At 38.0% G+C, this 15,795-nt stretch overlaps 1 protein-coding gene across 7 annotated transcripts in view; it reads right to left on the bottom strand.

Annotated features, from left to right (window-relative positions):
• The window catches only part of SHPRH (SNF2 histone linker PHD RING helicase), an 89,480-nt gene that overhangs the window by 36,109 nt on the left and 37,576 nt on the right, over positions 1-15,795 (bottom strand). For all 7 annotated transcript variants that reach the window (XR_006526743.2, XR_011502567.1, XR_011502568.1 and 4 more), the window contains exons 15-20: positions 11,722-11,810; positions 9,575-9,667; positions 6,750-6,857; positions 5,658-5,800; positions 637-810; positions 263-325 (exon numbers count right to left, since the gene is read on the bottom strand). Coding sequence is in view for 4 of the 7 variants with exons in the window: in XM_014850653.3 (XP_014706139.2) it covers positions 263-325; positions 637-810; positions 5,658-5,800; positions 6,750-6,857; positions 9,575-9,667; positions 11,722-11,810 (670 nt within the window). In the remaining 3 variants the exon portion in view is untranslated. The remainder of the gene's footprint in view (positions 1-262; positions 326-636; positions 811-5,657; positions 5,801-6,749; positions 6,858-9,574; positions 9,668-11,721; positions 11,811-15,795) is intronic.

The following is a 15,795-nucleotide window of genomic DNA, read 5'->3' on the forward strand; positions in this document are numbered from 1 at the left end:
AAACGTGATGGACTGGAGAGTGTTACTCCCCTCGACAGTCTCTCAATGACACAGAACTATGTGACATGAGCATTTGGGGTGAACTTCCACACAGGTGAAACTGAGCATGCTGAACGACCAAACGCTGAAGTTGACCGAATTGATTTAGTAAGAGAAAAAATATGAGAAAGGTTACTATGAGGAAAACACAGTCTTATAAATTAAAACACCAAGTCTTGTAAAATGTTTCATTTTCTTGATGAGAAATAATCAGAGAACTTACGTCTGAGAAAACAGCTTCGATTCATACTCTGTGAACAACTCATCAGCCTTACAAAAGACACAGCTGGAAAAGAAGAAATTATCAGAGAAATATTCACAAACATAACCAGCAATTAGGATTTCCTAAGAGAGGCTTAGCATTTTATACTTCACTTTTTCTTTACAAAAATATGCCATTTTAGAAAAAAAGTTACATGGTTTTCAGTATGTGGTCCTTGAGAGTTTCTTTTTTCTAAGTTAGATTAATAACACATGTCTACTTCTGTCTGAATTCAGATGAAAAAAGTTTCTTATATGAGCCACTGTCTCTTCTCTCTGAAGAACTCTCGCAGAGTGGAACAATGCCCTCTCACTGTGATGTCTCCCACTACCTACCAGTTGAGAGGAAGTCTGGCTGGTCGCAGGTGGCAGATTGTTGCAGACTCAATAACATTTCGAGACGGAGGTCCCTCCAGTTTTTTCACAGACTCTCTTACCAGCTTCTGGAATTTACTGAGCTCTTCCATTTGCGTTGTAAGTAAGAACTGAAGACCTCTGCAGTCATGGAACCTGATGCCCATCACCAGCACCACACACAACGCAAAGAAAAGGACAGTAGGTCAACTTCCTCAAACTCAGAAAATGGCTGCAAATAAAGTGTTAAAGAAACTGCAACATTTTACCTACTCACACTTGAGTGAGTTTGCCTTAGGAGTGTATTCAATTGGTTTCTACTAGTAGACAAGGAGTAATAACTTTGGGTTGTCTACTATAAAAGACAACGAAAAGTCTGATAGCTCCTGGGGACTGAAAAACAGGATGCAAAATCTCTGTCTCAGATGTCTTTGAAAGACCAGGAGTGCCACATTCTTTCTTCTTAATGCTGACTAACTACAGATGTCCCGCTTGATATACTTGTTCTATGTGGAGAAGTGACAGCAGGATGAAAAATAAAGAATATTGGGAAGAAAGAAGAAAAATAGCCAAGAATTATATTCCTTGTTACAAGGAGATTATATATATGTGAGAAATATACATAAACATGTATATATATTTCTTTTTTTTTTATTAAGCATTTACTATATGCCAGGAATTTTGTCAAGTAGTTCTCCTGTACAATCTCAATAGATATTACTGTGCTCACATTATGGATAAAGCTTAATGAACTGAAGTAATTTAACTAAAGTTACAAAGTTATTTTGTGGCAGAGTTAGGAGTTAAACTCAAACACAATGCTCTTAATCAATTTTTTTGTTTCGTTTTGCTGAGGAAGATTAGCCCTGAGCTCACATCTGTTGTCACTCTTCCTCTTTTTTAACTTGAGGAAGATTAGCCCTATGCTAACATCTGTGCCAATCTTCCTCCAGTTTGTATGTGGGTTGCTGCTACAGCATGGCCAATGAGTGGTGGGTCTGCACCTGGAATCTGAACTCGTAAACCCAGGCCACCAAAGTCAAGCATGCCGAACTTAACCACTATGCCACGGGGCCAGACCCCCTTTAACCATTTTGATAAACTGAATGAAATGAGCTAAGAAAAAAATGTATGAATGTGTGTTAGGAGTTTATGAAAGGAAAATGAAAGTCTAGAATAATAAGAAATTAAAAAATGGAAAATACAAACAGGATTTGTTTGCTTTTTAAGTTGAGCATGTTCCTCTCCTTCCTAAAATGCCACACGCCTTTCTCTCCAAAGTGTTCCAGAGCCCACGCTCCTTCCTGAAGGCTTCCCCAATGCTTCACAACACCGATCTCTGTTTCTTTCTGTACATGGAGTTTATTAAAAATATCATTTGAGTCCTTTGGGTTCAGTTTTTGCACACATTCCTATTTCTCAAATCACTCATGGGTCTCGTCTTCTCATTGCGCTAACTTTCAGAAGCTAAGAATCAGATCATGTCCTTTTTGAGAACCTATGTAACAGACACAGAATAGCTACTCAGTAACTTCTAAAGCAATCTGCACAGATGCTTGCACAAAATTAGGGTAGGTATCAAATATTACCCAGGAAAACAAAAAGTTTTTTACTTCTAACTTATTAGAAATTTAAATTGCTCTTCAGAAGTTAAGTTTTGAACCACAGGGAAGAAGCGGCTTTGGGAAAATTTTCTCCACTAACTCAAGTCTGAGCCACGTGACGAGGGGCTGAAAAATATTGTCACAGACAAGCATCTAACAAGTCTTAGCAATGGTCTCTCTTGCAGGTCCTATAAATGAAAGGGAAGAAAACATACTAATAGAAGGTAATTCTTAAACATCATACTAAATGGTAGCACTACTTTAAGTAAGCACTTTACAAATATTAATCTATTAACCCTCACAACAAGGCTGTGTGGTTTTATAGATGAAGAAACTAAGGCAGAGAGCTTATGTAACTGTCCCATGGTCCAGAGCTGGCGAGTGGTAGAGCTGGGACACAGCGTAGGCGGTCTGACTGCAGAACCTGCCTGTGCTCTTACCCACTGAGCTACACAGCCTTTCCCAAGAATCAATAACAAGCCCATGCGAGCAATTTGCCTTTTGAAATGGCAATCTCATTAAAAACATGGCAGCGCTGTGTCAAAATGATCTCTGAATATATATGTAATACAAAAAACATTAACTCACCTATAGTTAACTTACACATTTGAAAATGCGTTTTGTTACCTTCTATTTATTCCTAATGTTTTTAAAAGAACACGTGTGTAATGAATGGACGTTTTGCATTTCCTATTGGTCGTTTTACAGCCCTGGGACCTCAAAACATTTAATAAGGGATATGTCCTAATATGGGGATGTACAACTTTTTTTTTTTTTTTTTTAAAGATTTTATTTTTTCCTTTTTCTCCCCAAAGCCCCCCGGTACATAGTTGTGTATTCTTCGTTGTGGGTTCCTCTAGTTGTGGCATGTGGGATGCTGCCTCAGCGTGGTCTGACGAGCAGTGCCATGTCCGCGCCCAGGATTCGAACCGACGAAACACTGGGCCGCCTGCAGCGGAGCGCGCGAACTTAACCACTCGGCCACGGGGCCAGCCCCGGGGATGTACAACTTTTAAGTAGTTTGTGTGTGACTTAAGAAAAACAAGCTCAAGATATTGTAAATATTTTATCAACTGATTCCACGAGATGACACAACACATTAGGGTACACCTTCAAACTGGATAAAATGAATCACGACTTAAATGACAACTTCTTCTGGAACGGTGACTCTTGGGCTTACCAGGGACAAAGGAAGTGCATTCAAGAGCAGAATATACCGCATACATCTCAGAAATGAGAAGCTCATCAGGTATTGTATGGTGAAAAAGATGATGATTGTAATAAGGTACCTCCAAGATAACAATGACACATGGAAATTTAGCATATCTCTTTAGGGTTTTCGCAGACATTTAGAAAAGTTTTTAGAAGGGTAAATGAAAATATTCTGCAACACTTCAAAAATATTCTTATGCTGAATATTCACTGAAAACTAACACTAATCCAAGGCTGACCGCACACTGAGATGTGATCTGAGAAGCAATAAAAGATCCTCTTTCTGTTCCCCTTCCTAGAACCAACAGTTCTGCCACAACATCTAAAATTCCCATACTAGACAGACATTCCTTTGGGTTAAATCACCGAGGACACTTTTGATAAAGAGTACACTTGTTCTTTGGGACGAATTATTCACCATTTATACAACAAGAGTAATAATCCAACTTACCTATGAAGACACTGAAGAACGGTTGGTGTTGAAGAGAAGAAAGATGGGGAAGAGAGAGCAGGTAACTCTACAGTATAAAACCGGGCCACCAGGGCACTATGCTCAGCTCTTAGGGAACATCCCACAGGAAGTATAAATGCCTTACCCCAAGGACGAACTTCTCCAAAACAAAGTCTACCTCAAAACTGTGCTTACAAAAATCAACTTAAAATGGATTAAAGACTTGAATGTAAGACCTGAAACCATGAAACTGCTAGAAGAAAACATAGGCAGTACACTCTTTGACATTGGTCTGAGCAGCATATTTTCAAATACCATGTCTGACCAGGCAAGGGAAACAAAACAAAAAATGAACAAATGGGACTACATCAAACTAAAAAGCTTCTGCACAGCAAAGGAAACCAACAACAAAACAAAAAGACAACCTAACAATTGGGAGAAGATATTTACAAACCATATATCAGATAAGGGGTTAATATCCAAAATATACAAAGAACTCATACATCTCAACGACAAAAAAATCAACAACCCAATTAAAAAAGGGGCAAAAGATCTGAACAGAGATTTCTCCAAAAAAGATATACAGATGGCCAACAGGCATATGAAAAGATGCTCAACATTATTAGTTACTAGGGAAATGTAAATTAAAACTACAATGAGGTATCACCTCACTCCGGTCAGAATGGCTATAATTAACAAGACAGGAAACAACAAATGCTGGAGAGGATGTGGAGAGAAGGGAACCCTCATACACTGCTGGTGGGAGTGCAAACTGGTGCAACCACTATGGAAAACAGTATGGAGTATCCTCAGAAAATTAAGAATAGATCTACCATACGATCCAGCTATCCCACTGCTGGGTATTTATCCAAAGAACTTGAAAACACAAAGACATAAAGATACATGCACCCCTATGATCACTGCAGCATTATTCACAATAGCCAGGACAACCTAGATGCCCGTCAAGGGACGAATGGATAAAAATGATGTGGTGTATATATACACAATGGACTACTATTTAGCCATAAGAAGTGATGAAATCCAGCCATTTGTGACAACATGGATGGACCTTGAGGGTATTATGTGAAGTGAAATAAGTTACAGGGAGAAAGTCAAAAACCGTATGATCTCACTCATAAGTAGAAGATAAAAACAATGACAAACAAACACACAGCAACAGAGATTGGATTGGTGGTTACCATGGGGGAGAGGGGAGAGGGGAGGGCAAAAGGGGTGATTAGGGTCACGTGTGAGGGGACCGGACTATTAATTAGTTTTTGGGTGGTGAACATGATGTAATCTACACAGAATTCAAAATATATTACGACGTACATCTGAAAGCTATATAATGTTATAATCCAATGTTACTGCAATAAAATAAAAAAATAAACTAAAAGCCCCCCTGAGGAAAAAAAAAACCACAAACAAAAAACCGTGCTTAAAGTTGGCTTTAAGCAACTTAGTCCAACAAAAGTAAAAGAAAATACTTAAAGCAGACAAAAAAACCAACAATAAAAAGAGAACGTTTAAAAATGGCTAAGACATAGAGAAAGAGATTTTTCTTTTAGATTTATACTTAATATTTTGGTTTGAAATGTACTCTTAACAATATGTAAAATCCAGATGGTCATAACCACGACGAGTTCTTATATTTAATTGCACCTCTTAATGCCAAACGACCTAAATATTTGGGGTGACTACTCATATAATTATTCTATTTTGTAGAATTTTCTTACTTTTCTGACATAGAAAGCTTGCCCGTTTGGTGCTTGTAGTTGCTGGTTATTTCATTTCGCACTCGTTGAACCAGCTCCTCATCAATAGCAAATTCTATTGCTCTGTGGATCACATTCAGCCACCAAGGAGAATTAGAATGTATCTGTAAAAAACACAACCGCTGATGAATTAATTTTTTTTAGTACTCACTATGTTTCTATCACTGGGAAAGATGCTGTGAAAACTTCAAAGGAAGTAATAAATGCAACTCTCAAGGGAATTAGAATAGTGAGGAGACAAATATACATACTCTACATACATGAGTGAGTAACTTTTGCATGTATAATTAAAGAGAACACCTGTTTTCTGACTACTCTGGATAAATCTGAATTTACTGTATACACTTGTATAACAAAGCTCTGCTAAGTACTTTATCAAAATGAAAATTCAGTACTCACTCTATATATTTGAAAAGATAATAGTTTTCTTTCTCAGAATAAAGACAGACCTCATACTAATGTTCAACTGACTGAACTAGATTCTACTCAATGAATAACCTATGATAACTAACAAAATTATATGCCTGAATATTAAGTAATTAATGGATTAGGAAGAATAAAATGCAGAGTAACTCACTAAAATGAAAAAGCAAAAGACAGCATACTGTGTAGCCTCCTCTTTAGCTTTTGCTATTGATTTCATAAAAGAGAAATTTTAGAAATGACAAACGGCATGCATTCCAGAAGAAAAATACCCGTGTTCTAACGTTTTGATATCTTAAGAGCAAAGATTTTGGAAATATGTACCTCTAAGATCAAACGGAGGTTATGGAAGTCTTTACTTTCTTCAAAGGACAATTTGTTATATAACCAAGGTAAGGAAACCCATTATAGCTTACAAGAGATGAAAGAGAATAACCTCAAAATAGGTGATTTGTCTGTGCATCTGTTCATTCAATCAATACCACTGCTAATGGAAAATAAATTTTTCTTGTGGGCCTGGTATTGTACCAGGTGCTAAGAATTCCAAGATGAATAAGAAAGTTCAATTTTCTCCCCAAACTAAAATGTTACGTGGAAACAAACACAAGAAAAGTCATTTTGGGGCCATACCTTTCTTTGGAGCTCACGTATGGTCTGCTGTACAGGTAGCAAAGCCTGCTGGGCTTCAGCAACTTCCGTATTACACTTGCTCATATAATGCTCTCGCAGTTGCTTGGCCTGTGTTGAAACAGGAAACAAGTATAAACCTTCACTCCAGGTCTAGAAAATAATTTAGTACGCTTCAAGAAAGTGATTATTTTATAAATTTAAAGTTACTTAATTCGATGTAAACATAAAACTCTACAAGTACACTGTAGAGAATATAAAAGCCATGCAAGAAATTCCTAAGACATACATTGAAGAGAATATAGTTGCCTGTAAGTCACAAAATTTAAGAAATCCCAAGGGTTTCCCCTCCAAATTTCTATCATTTTTAAATTTAAAAAAAAGGGAGGGGGAAAAATACTAATATTTTAAATTATGAGGCAAAGCAAGGATATCTTTTAGAATTTCTCGTTTATTACGATTTCTTGGAATTACTTTAGTTTAGAAATAATACTTGAGAATTTACAGTAACACCAACATTATGGACTAAACTGTGTTCCCCCAAAACCCATGTGGTAAAGCCCTAACCCCCAATGTGACCGTATTTGGAGACAGAGCTCTAAGGAGGTACAGTCACGCTGCATAAGATTTTGGCCAATGACAGACTGCATATATGACAGAGGTCCCATAAGATTAGTACCATAGAGCCCAGGTGTGTAGTGGGCTGTACCATCTAGGTTTGTGTAAGTGCACTCCATGATGTTTGCACAACGACCAAATAGCCTAAGGATGCATTTCTTAGAACATATCCCTGTCATTAAGCAACACATGACTGTAATTAAATGAGTAAATCCAGTTAAATGAGATCATAAGGGCAGAGCCCTAATCCAGTATGACTGGTGTCCTTAAATGAAAAGAGAGACACCAGGAATTCAAGTGCATAGAGAAAACGCCATGTGAAGACAGAGAGAGAAGGCAGCCATCCACAAGCCAAAGAGAGGAGAAACCAAACCTGCCCACACCCTGATCTTGGACTTCCAGCCTCCAGAACTGTGAGAAATAAACGTCTGTCGTTTAAGCCACCCAGTCTGTGGAATTTGTTATGGCAGCCCTAGCAGATTAGTACAATGATTTAAAAATTCTTCCCCTTTCAATTTTTCAAGACAAGAAGGATTGCATTTGCAAGCAACAGAAATACTGAAAAATGTTATTCTTATAAATTCCCATTAAGAAGCTTATGAAAATTCTTCACTTTCTTCCATTTAACTGAAATACTTAACTGGCTCTTGAAACTATTTTATGAATGAAGAGAGGGGATCCGAGGCTGTGGAAGAAAACGTGGAAAGACTACTGAACTGGAAATCCTAACGCTTCCACTTAGCAGCGGGTTGAGTCGTATGAAACTGCCAATACTAGACCACTTTGACCTACAAAAATGGCACTGTCACGATGTTCAACGGAACAGATACAACTCTTTAGACCAGCCAGTCCACTTCTCTGGGCTTCCACTACTTCATTTGCAAAAGGAGGGGTTGAAATAGATGATTTCTCAGATCTTGTCCAGCTTTGAAATACTGTGGCTTCATATTCTATGAGACCTGGGAAAAAGTGCTAATGAGGCCTCCTCAGAAATACATCTATATAGTATGAACCCTCCTCTCTATGATGCATTTTTCCTTTTCCTGTCACAAGCTTCCAATTAATTTCTATTAAAATTCCTTGGCTATAATTGTTTGGTTATTAGAGCTGCCTACTAACAGATCGGACTGTCTCCTAGAGAGTTCCTATCACTGAAGGTATTTAAACAAAGAGTAACTAATTATGCAAGGATGAGGCGCCTACACTGGGAATAAAATTTCACTCAAAAGTTTCCAACACTTAGACTGTCATCTAACATCAAGAAAGGGCTGGACATATGTATGCAATCTCATTTATTTTAAAGATTGGCACCTGAGCTAACAACTGTTGCCAATTTTCTTTTTTGCTTTTTTTTTCTGCTTTTTCTCCCCAAATATCCCCAGTACATAGTTGTATATTTTAGTTGTGGGTCCTTCTAGTTGTGGCATGTGGGACACCGCCTCAACATGGCCTGATGATCAGTGCCACATCTGCGCCCAGGATCTGAACCAGTGAAACCCTGGGCTGAGGAAGCACAGCGCGCGAACTTAACCACTCGGCCACAGGGCTGGGCCCTACAATCTCATTTTTTATCTTGTTGATTCAAATAAAGGCTCCATTTGTAGGTTCAACACATGTCAAACACGTCTACTACTTTTGCTATCTCTCTTTGATCTTTAAAAAGGCAAAAATCCATGGGGGAATTAGCATAATAAACATTAACAATTTATAATGAAATATTTAAATATCACTCTTTCCTTCCAATGAGAGTCAATACTCATTGCAGAGGGAACTTCTTTGGGAGGACATAAGAAACACCACTGAAAATTTGAGTTTATTTACTGCCTTAAATAATACACAGAAAGATGGAGAAAGTACAAAACTTTTTATTTTTACTAAACTACACCCTTTGCAGATCTGTCTCATGAGATCAGCAAGGTCTCCTTTTTTCATTTGTTGCTTATTTACATTCTGTGCTGTTGGCTACCAACAGCCATATCTACAACGAGCAGTTACCATATAACACAAGCAGATCACCAGAGAATCAAAATAATATGGAGCATTGCCATTCTCTGCCACCCAAAATCACCAGAGCAAAGTCTGGAAGGTCAAAGCAGGAGGAAAACACGGTTATCTTTAAATGTTGTAGGCCCTAGGAAACATCAATTCGATGGAGCATGAAGTCTGAAAAAAATATTCTTTTACAGACAGAATGAAAAAATAATAATTACCTCTTCCTCAAGTCTGCCATCTCGCAAGGTAGGAGGTATCCCTGGGTGCTTGGCTACCAACAACTCCATCAAGTTATGGGTAGCATGAAGTCTCTACAAACACACAGAAGGCAATAATTATGACGGCCAATGCAGGGGACACTAAAGGGAGAAACTACTATTAATCTGCCATACACAGCACTAACACTACATTTAAGATCAGATCACTGAATACTTTTCCTCTAAACCAATCTGAGTACCAACTTTCTCAGAGAAAACCAAAGTCAATTTTAGAGTAAAGGTCTTAATTCATGACATAAATTTTCTTCACTTAAAAATATACAGTCTCATGAAATATGTCTGTTTATTTTGCAGAACATATAATATAGGTATACTTCTAATATGCATGCATTTGTCTAGATGAGGAACTCTAAGTATGCTAGGTAAGTGCAGTACAGTAGAAAGGTTGACTGCACAGCCTTGAGTCCTCTTCTCCTGGGAAATGAGTCCGGATGAGCCGAGCAACTACCTTATGATAAAAATAAGGATGAGGAAATATGTAAGAAATCAGGGCTATGACCTGAATCTGTTGAACTTAGGGCTGAAAAGGGGAGGAGCTAGAGGTGAAGATGATGTAGGAAGAAAGACAAAACTCCATCTTCTATCTCTGCATTCAACGTAAGGCAGGCTTCTCACTGTGATACTGAGTCTGTGGCTGGTTAGAGGCTCCCTCTGGAGTCAAGGGCTATGAGAAGACATAAACTGAAAGTATTTTCTATCTAACTTGAGTCTTTCCTTGGGAAGATAGTTAAGGCTAAAGGCTGATCAGGAGAGTCCTGGTAAGATCTGATTTGCTGCCAGTGACTTGAGAGCATAAAGGTTTACTCTGTTTGGCAACTGTACGGATCTTTGTGGAGTCAACCTTTGAAGAGCTACCTCAACTGTCTTAGGTCTCTCCAACACAGCTTCATAGATAATATAATCAGCAAGACTACCAGATTCAACAGCAACAAGAGAAAGTATGAATACAACTGGAGAAACAACACAGCAGAACCGTGTTCCTCTGCTCGATGTGCACTCTTGGGCAAGAGAACTTCTGCCTCTTTACGCACAAGAGGGAAGAATACACTGTGAGGAATACTTGCCTCCCTCCACCCCCTCACACGCTTTATCCAGAAGGAAGAGAGCGGCTCACCTGACTGGACAAGGCAAGACGTTCAGGAGGCCACGCTTGACCAGTAGGTGTGACTCCAAAGCCAGAACCAGGCTGACTGCTTACTCCTCACTCTTGAGCTCAGGAATAGTGGACCTATCTGTCTTCTTGCCAACACCTCTATTTGTGTTTGCTTTATTCAGGGGCATGGCATCTTTGCGCTTCCTGCTTCTCCCACAAGGTAAGCACACTTGCCTAAGGTCCAGGGCCCGCCTTCTGTAATCCTTACCCATGCAGAATATAAGTAGACTCGTGTTTAATTTTCTCTCCTCTCCTCTCTTGCAGACACATCTCCTCACACTCGATGAAGCACACGTGAACTCGGAGGTCCCAAGGTCTAGATTCTGAATGGTAAAAAAGCCTCCCCTGGGACTCAGGCCTAACCTCACCAAGATCAATAAAAGTGGTCCTTATTTGCCACTTAGCAAGAAAGCCTTATCTAAATGATCCACTGGACAGAGCCAAGGAGGGGAAGATATTTCACACTTAAGTAAGCGTTATAATTCAAACATCCAAATCTCCCTAAAAGACCTCCAGAAGTTCAATAGAAGATCATTGGATAAGTTTTATTACTATTCCATTGCTGAGTTTAACTCATTTTCTTTTCTTTTTGGTGAATATCATTGAATAAATATGTTGATATGCAAAAGTGATAAAACTGACCTCAATCTTCAAAGTACAAATACCTTGAGCCGTTTTTCCAGTGTAGGTGAGACATATCTAGCCCGTCTCGTGGCCAATACTGGCCTGTGCAGATGGAACAGCTGTGATTCTCAAACTCTTGTGTACACACAGATCACCTTGGGTGCTTTTTACCAGAACTGAATCCCAAGCTTCATCCTTAGAGATTATGACTCAGTCCATTTGTTATCCTTTATCCTCTTAAATATTCAGAAAAGTTATTTTGTAAAAAACAAATAGAACATATACCTGAAAGTGTTTACTTTTTACTCACTTGCAGTGAATCGGTTTTGAGTTTTCCCTTGTGTTCCTCAGATGAACGCAGCACTTCTCTGTACAGTTCTGCGGCCAAGGCATACTCACCTGAGGAATTAAAACGTATTTAAAGCCCAAGAAAGTCATGTGTTTAGCTCCCCATGTCCTCTAGTAATCTATTACCTAAAAACATCTATCTTAAAAACGTCACAATGATTACAACTCACTATTTTTTTTAAGAAAAGGAATTTAACTTAGTATTAATAAGACTGCTCTAGTAAAAAAGCTGATGATAGCTCCTTTTGTTTCCCTATTCCACAGAATAGAACACCAAACAAATAAATTTATAATGTTTAAAAATTATAATGAAAAATTCTGGATTAACTTTTAATTTAGATAAATGATTTCCTCTTACTGAAGTTAAAGGGCGCCAATTAGGAATCATTACGATGTTTGAAATTAAGGACAAATTTGGGGTAATTATAGATATTTATAAACAAATATGCAAAACATTATGACCAACCTACACATAATTCTCAGAAAAATAATTTACTCTTCTTGATAGGTACTATACTTCTTGGTATTAGGCCAACATGATTTACAATTAAAAACTGCATTTCAAAAATTTAGAGACTCTAGGGGTCGGCACGGTGGCATAGTGGTTAAGTTCACACACACTGCTTCAGTGGCCGGGGGTTCACAGGTTTGGATCCCGGGTGCAGACCTACACAATGCTCATCAAGCCATGCTGTAGCTGCGTCCCACATAAAATAGAGGAGGACTGGCACAGATGTTGGCTCAGCGACAGTCTTCCTCACCTCCCCCCCCACAAAAAAAAACTTCGGGATTCTTCTTTCTATTTCTGGTCACACGAATCACAATTAGTCTGAGATTTATGCTGTTTTTTATTGTTCACAATTAATAGTTCATTCAAATAAAATAGTTCAAAAAGTATCAACTGAAACACAGGTTGGCAAACTATGGTCCATGGATCCTATCTGACCCTCTGCATTCTGTAGGGTCTAGAAGCTAAGAATAGTTGTTAGATTTTTTTTTTTTTGAGGAAGATCAGACATTAGCTAATATCTGCTGCTGAGGAAGATTGGCCCTGAGCTAACATCTGCCAATCGTCCTCTTTTTTGCTGAGGAAGACTGACCCTGAGCTAACATCCATGCCCATATTTCTCTACTTTATATGTGGGATGCCTTCCACAGCAGGGCTTCATAAGTGGTGTATAGGTCCATGCCTGGGATCTGAACCGGTGAACCCCAGGCCGCTGAAGCAGAACGTGCAAACTTAACCGCTGCACCACAGGGCCAGCCCCTAGATTTTTAATAGCTGAAAAAAAATTCAAAAGAATAATAATAATCTGTGACATGTGAAAATTATACAAGATTAAATTTCAGGGTCCATGAATAAGTTTTACTGAAACTCAGCTACGTTCCTTTGTTTATGTACTGTCTGTGGCTGCTCTGGCATTAGAATAAGAGCCGAGCAGTTGCGACGGATCTTATGGCTTTCAAAGACTAAAATATTTATTATCTTGTTCTTTTGGAAAAAGTCTGATGACACTGCAATGAAAGGAGAGGTGAAACATTTTTAATAAGGAAGCTATCTTATTTGCCACCTGGGGAAAAACTCAAAACTGGTAATTTATAAATACAACTAACATAAAAATCTAACGGTGGCAAAATCATGAAATACAAAAAAAGAAATGGTATAGAGATGTTCTAGTTTCAGTTTACTAAGAAAGCTTTTGTCCTGATCCTCACACACTTGGTTTTCTTTTTAAATTTCATACTGGTTTCATTAATATCATGGATTTAGGACTTTGTTCACAGCCGTATGAGTTTTCTATATATACTTTTGCAAATTTTGTTATTGGTTCTCTCTCTTCCTTTTGTTAAAGCCAATTACATATATTTTATTGTGGTAAAATATACATAAAATTTACCATTTCAATCGCTTTTATGTGTAGTTCAGTGGCATTAACATTCACATTCTTGTGCAAATACTTGCTTATATACCATTGCTTTATATATAGCTTCTAAAGCACACATTTTCACATACTTTATAGTCAGCCAAATTCTATTCACATTGATAAGGGAGAAGACTATTTTCATGAGAATAAAGTTACATGATAATGTAGGAGTAACACAATTATCTTCACACAATGAGCTCTTTTATTAGTTTTGAAGATTCTTGTAAAGCTTTTCAAAAGACATGGATTCTATTATTTATTTCTAGTATTTATACTATCATTTATAGAGAATAATTCATTTAACAATTCTCCCTTCATAATTACTTTACCTTTTGAAGGAAGTCCAATGACTAGACTATAATATAAGCAGTTGAATCTGAACTATTCATTATAATATGTTTTTTTATGCTCATTAAAAAAAGACATGCTTGGGGCGAGCCCCATGGCTGAGTGGTTAAGTTCACGCTCTCTGCTTCGGCAGCCTGGGGCTCACAGGTTTGCATCCCACGCGCAGACCTACACACCGCTCACCAAGCCACGCTAAGGCAGCATCCCACATAGAGGAAGTAGAATGACCTACAACTAGGACATACCACCATGTATGGGCTTTGGGGAGGAAAAAAAGAGGAAGATGGGCAACAGATGTTAGCTCAGGGCCAATCTTCCTCACCAAAAAGCATACTTGAAAACAAACAAACAAAAAAAGACACGCTTTCTGAGAAAGACAAAAATAGGCATATTGAATAAAGTTATGCAAGTTTCAGCCAAATTTGGAAATACTCATTCTTTGCCACTTGAGGGCACTAACATCTCCAAATAAACAAATCATACTGGATTTGATACTGCCAGGCAAATCTTCACCAAACAATATGTACAAAAAACATTGTACAAAATTGGAATAATACCACGTTTTAACACCATAATCAGTGAGGACCTTAGAGTGTATATTGTCTATCATATATATACATTTGCACATAATATAAGCAAATTCTTCTAGAGTTTAAAATTAATCTTAGATTTCTTTTAGAAATTAGATCTTCACTGCCTGATCTCACTTTGGGAGAGTTTGAACTATGTAAGTTAAATATGCAATGTTACTTTAAAAACTGTTTATTGTTTAACATACCACTATGAAATTAAGCAATGGAAACTAAAAGCAGTAAATCCGTCACAATTAAGTTTATAATTACAGTTAAACTAAGAATGCACATATCCCTTATTAGGACTTGCTGACAAGGATTTCTTTTAACAAAGAGCAGTAGTTTCCAAGCACAGCAAGACAAAGAACTACAGTGGGAATGCAGTGACGGACATGCCACACACGGGGTTTTGCCACGCAGAAGCCACCTACACACTGAGCCTGCTACAGCGCTCCGGTGTTTGGAAATGACCAGATGAATAACCTTTTCTCCCCAATCCCCACATCATGCATAACTTCACAGCAGGGAAAAGGGGTCAAGAAATCCAAAAAGGAGAGTAGAAAACAGGGCAAGTGAAGAAATTCCTTCACTGTCTAAGCTTCTGAGTGATAACAACATAGAATAAATGAGGGATGCATTTTTAGAAGATGGAAAATCTGAAATTTGTTTTTATTAATGTGACAATCTACAAGTAATATATTACTCTATTTTAGAAATTTTTTTTCTTTTGAGGAAGATTAGCCCTGACCTAACATGTGCTGCCAATCCTCCTCTTTTTGCTGAGGAAGATTTGCCCTGAGCTAACATCTGTGCTCCATTTTCTACGCAGGATGCTGCCACAGAATGGCTTGCTAAGTGGTGCGTAGGCCCACACCCAGGATCTGAACCAGCGAACCCGGGCTGCTGAAGCAGAGCATGCCAACTTAACTGCTACGCCACTGCGCCAGCCCCTATTTTAGGAATTTTTGATGGAGGGTTTCAACTTACTAAAGACAGCATAATATTGAGGTTTATAAATGTCTATTTGATAAAGAAGCATAGTATAATAAAAAAAGATTGATTTGAAATTAAAAGGCCCAATGCAAATTCTGTCACTTATTAGCTATAATCTTGAGAAAACAACTAAGCCTTCTCAGCTCTAGTTTTCTTATGTATAATGAGGATGATAATACCTCAATCATTGGGTAATTA

Source organism: Equus asinus, chromosome 1 (genome assembly GCF_041296235.1).
Source record: "Equus asinus isolate D_3611 breed Donkey chromosome 1, EquAss-T2T_v2, whole genome shotgun sequence".
NCBI classification, from domain to species: Eukaryota; Metazoa; Chordata; class Mammalia; order Perissodactyla; family Equidae; genus Equus; species Equus asinus.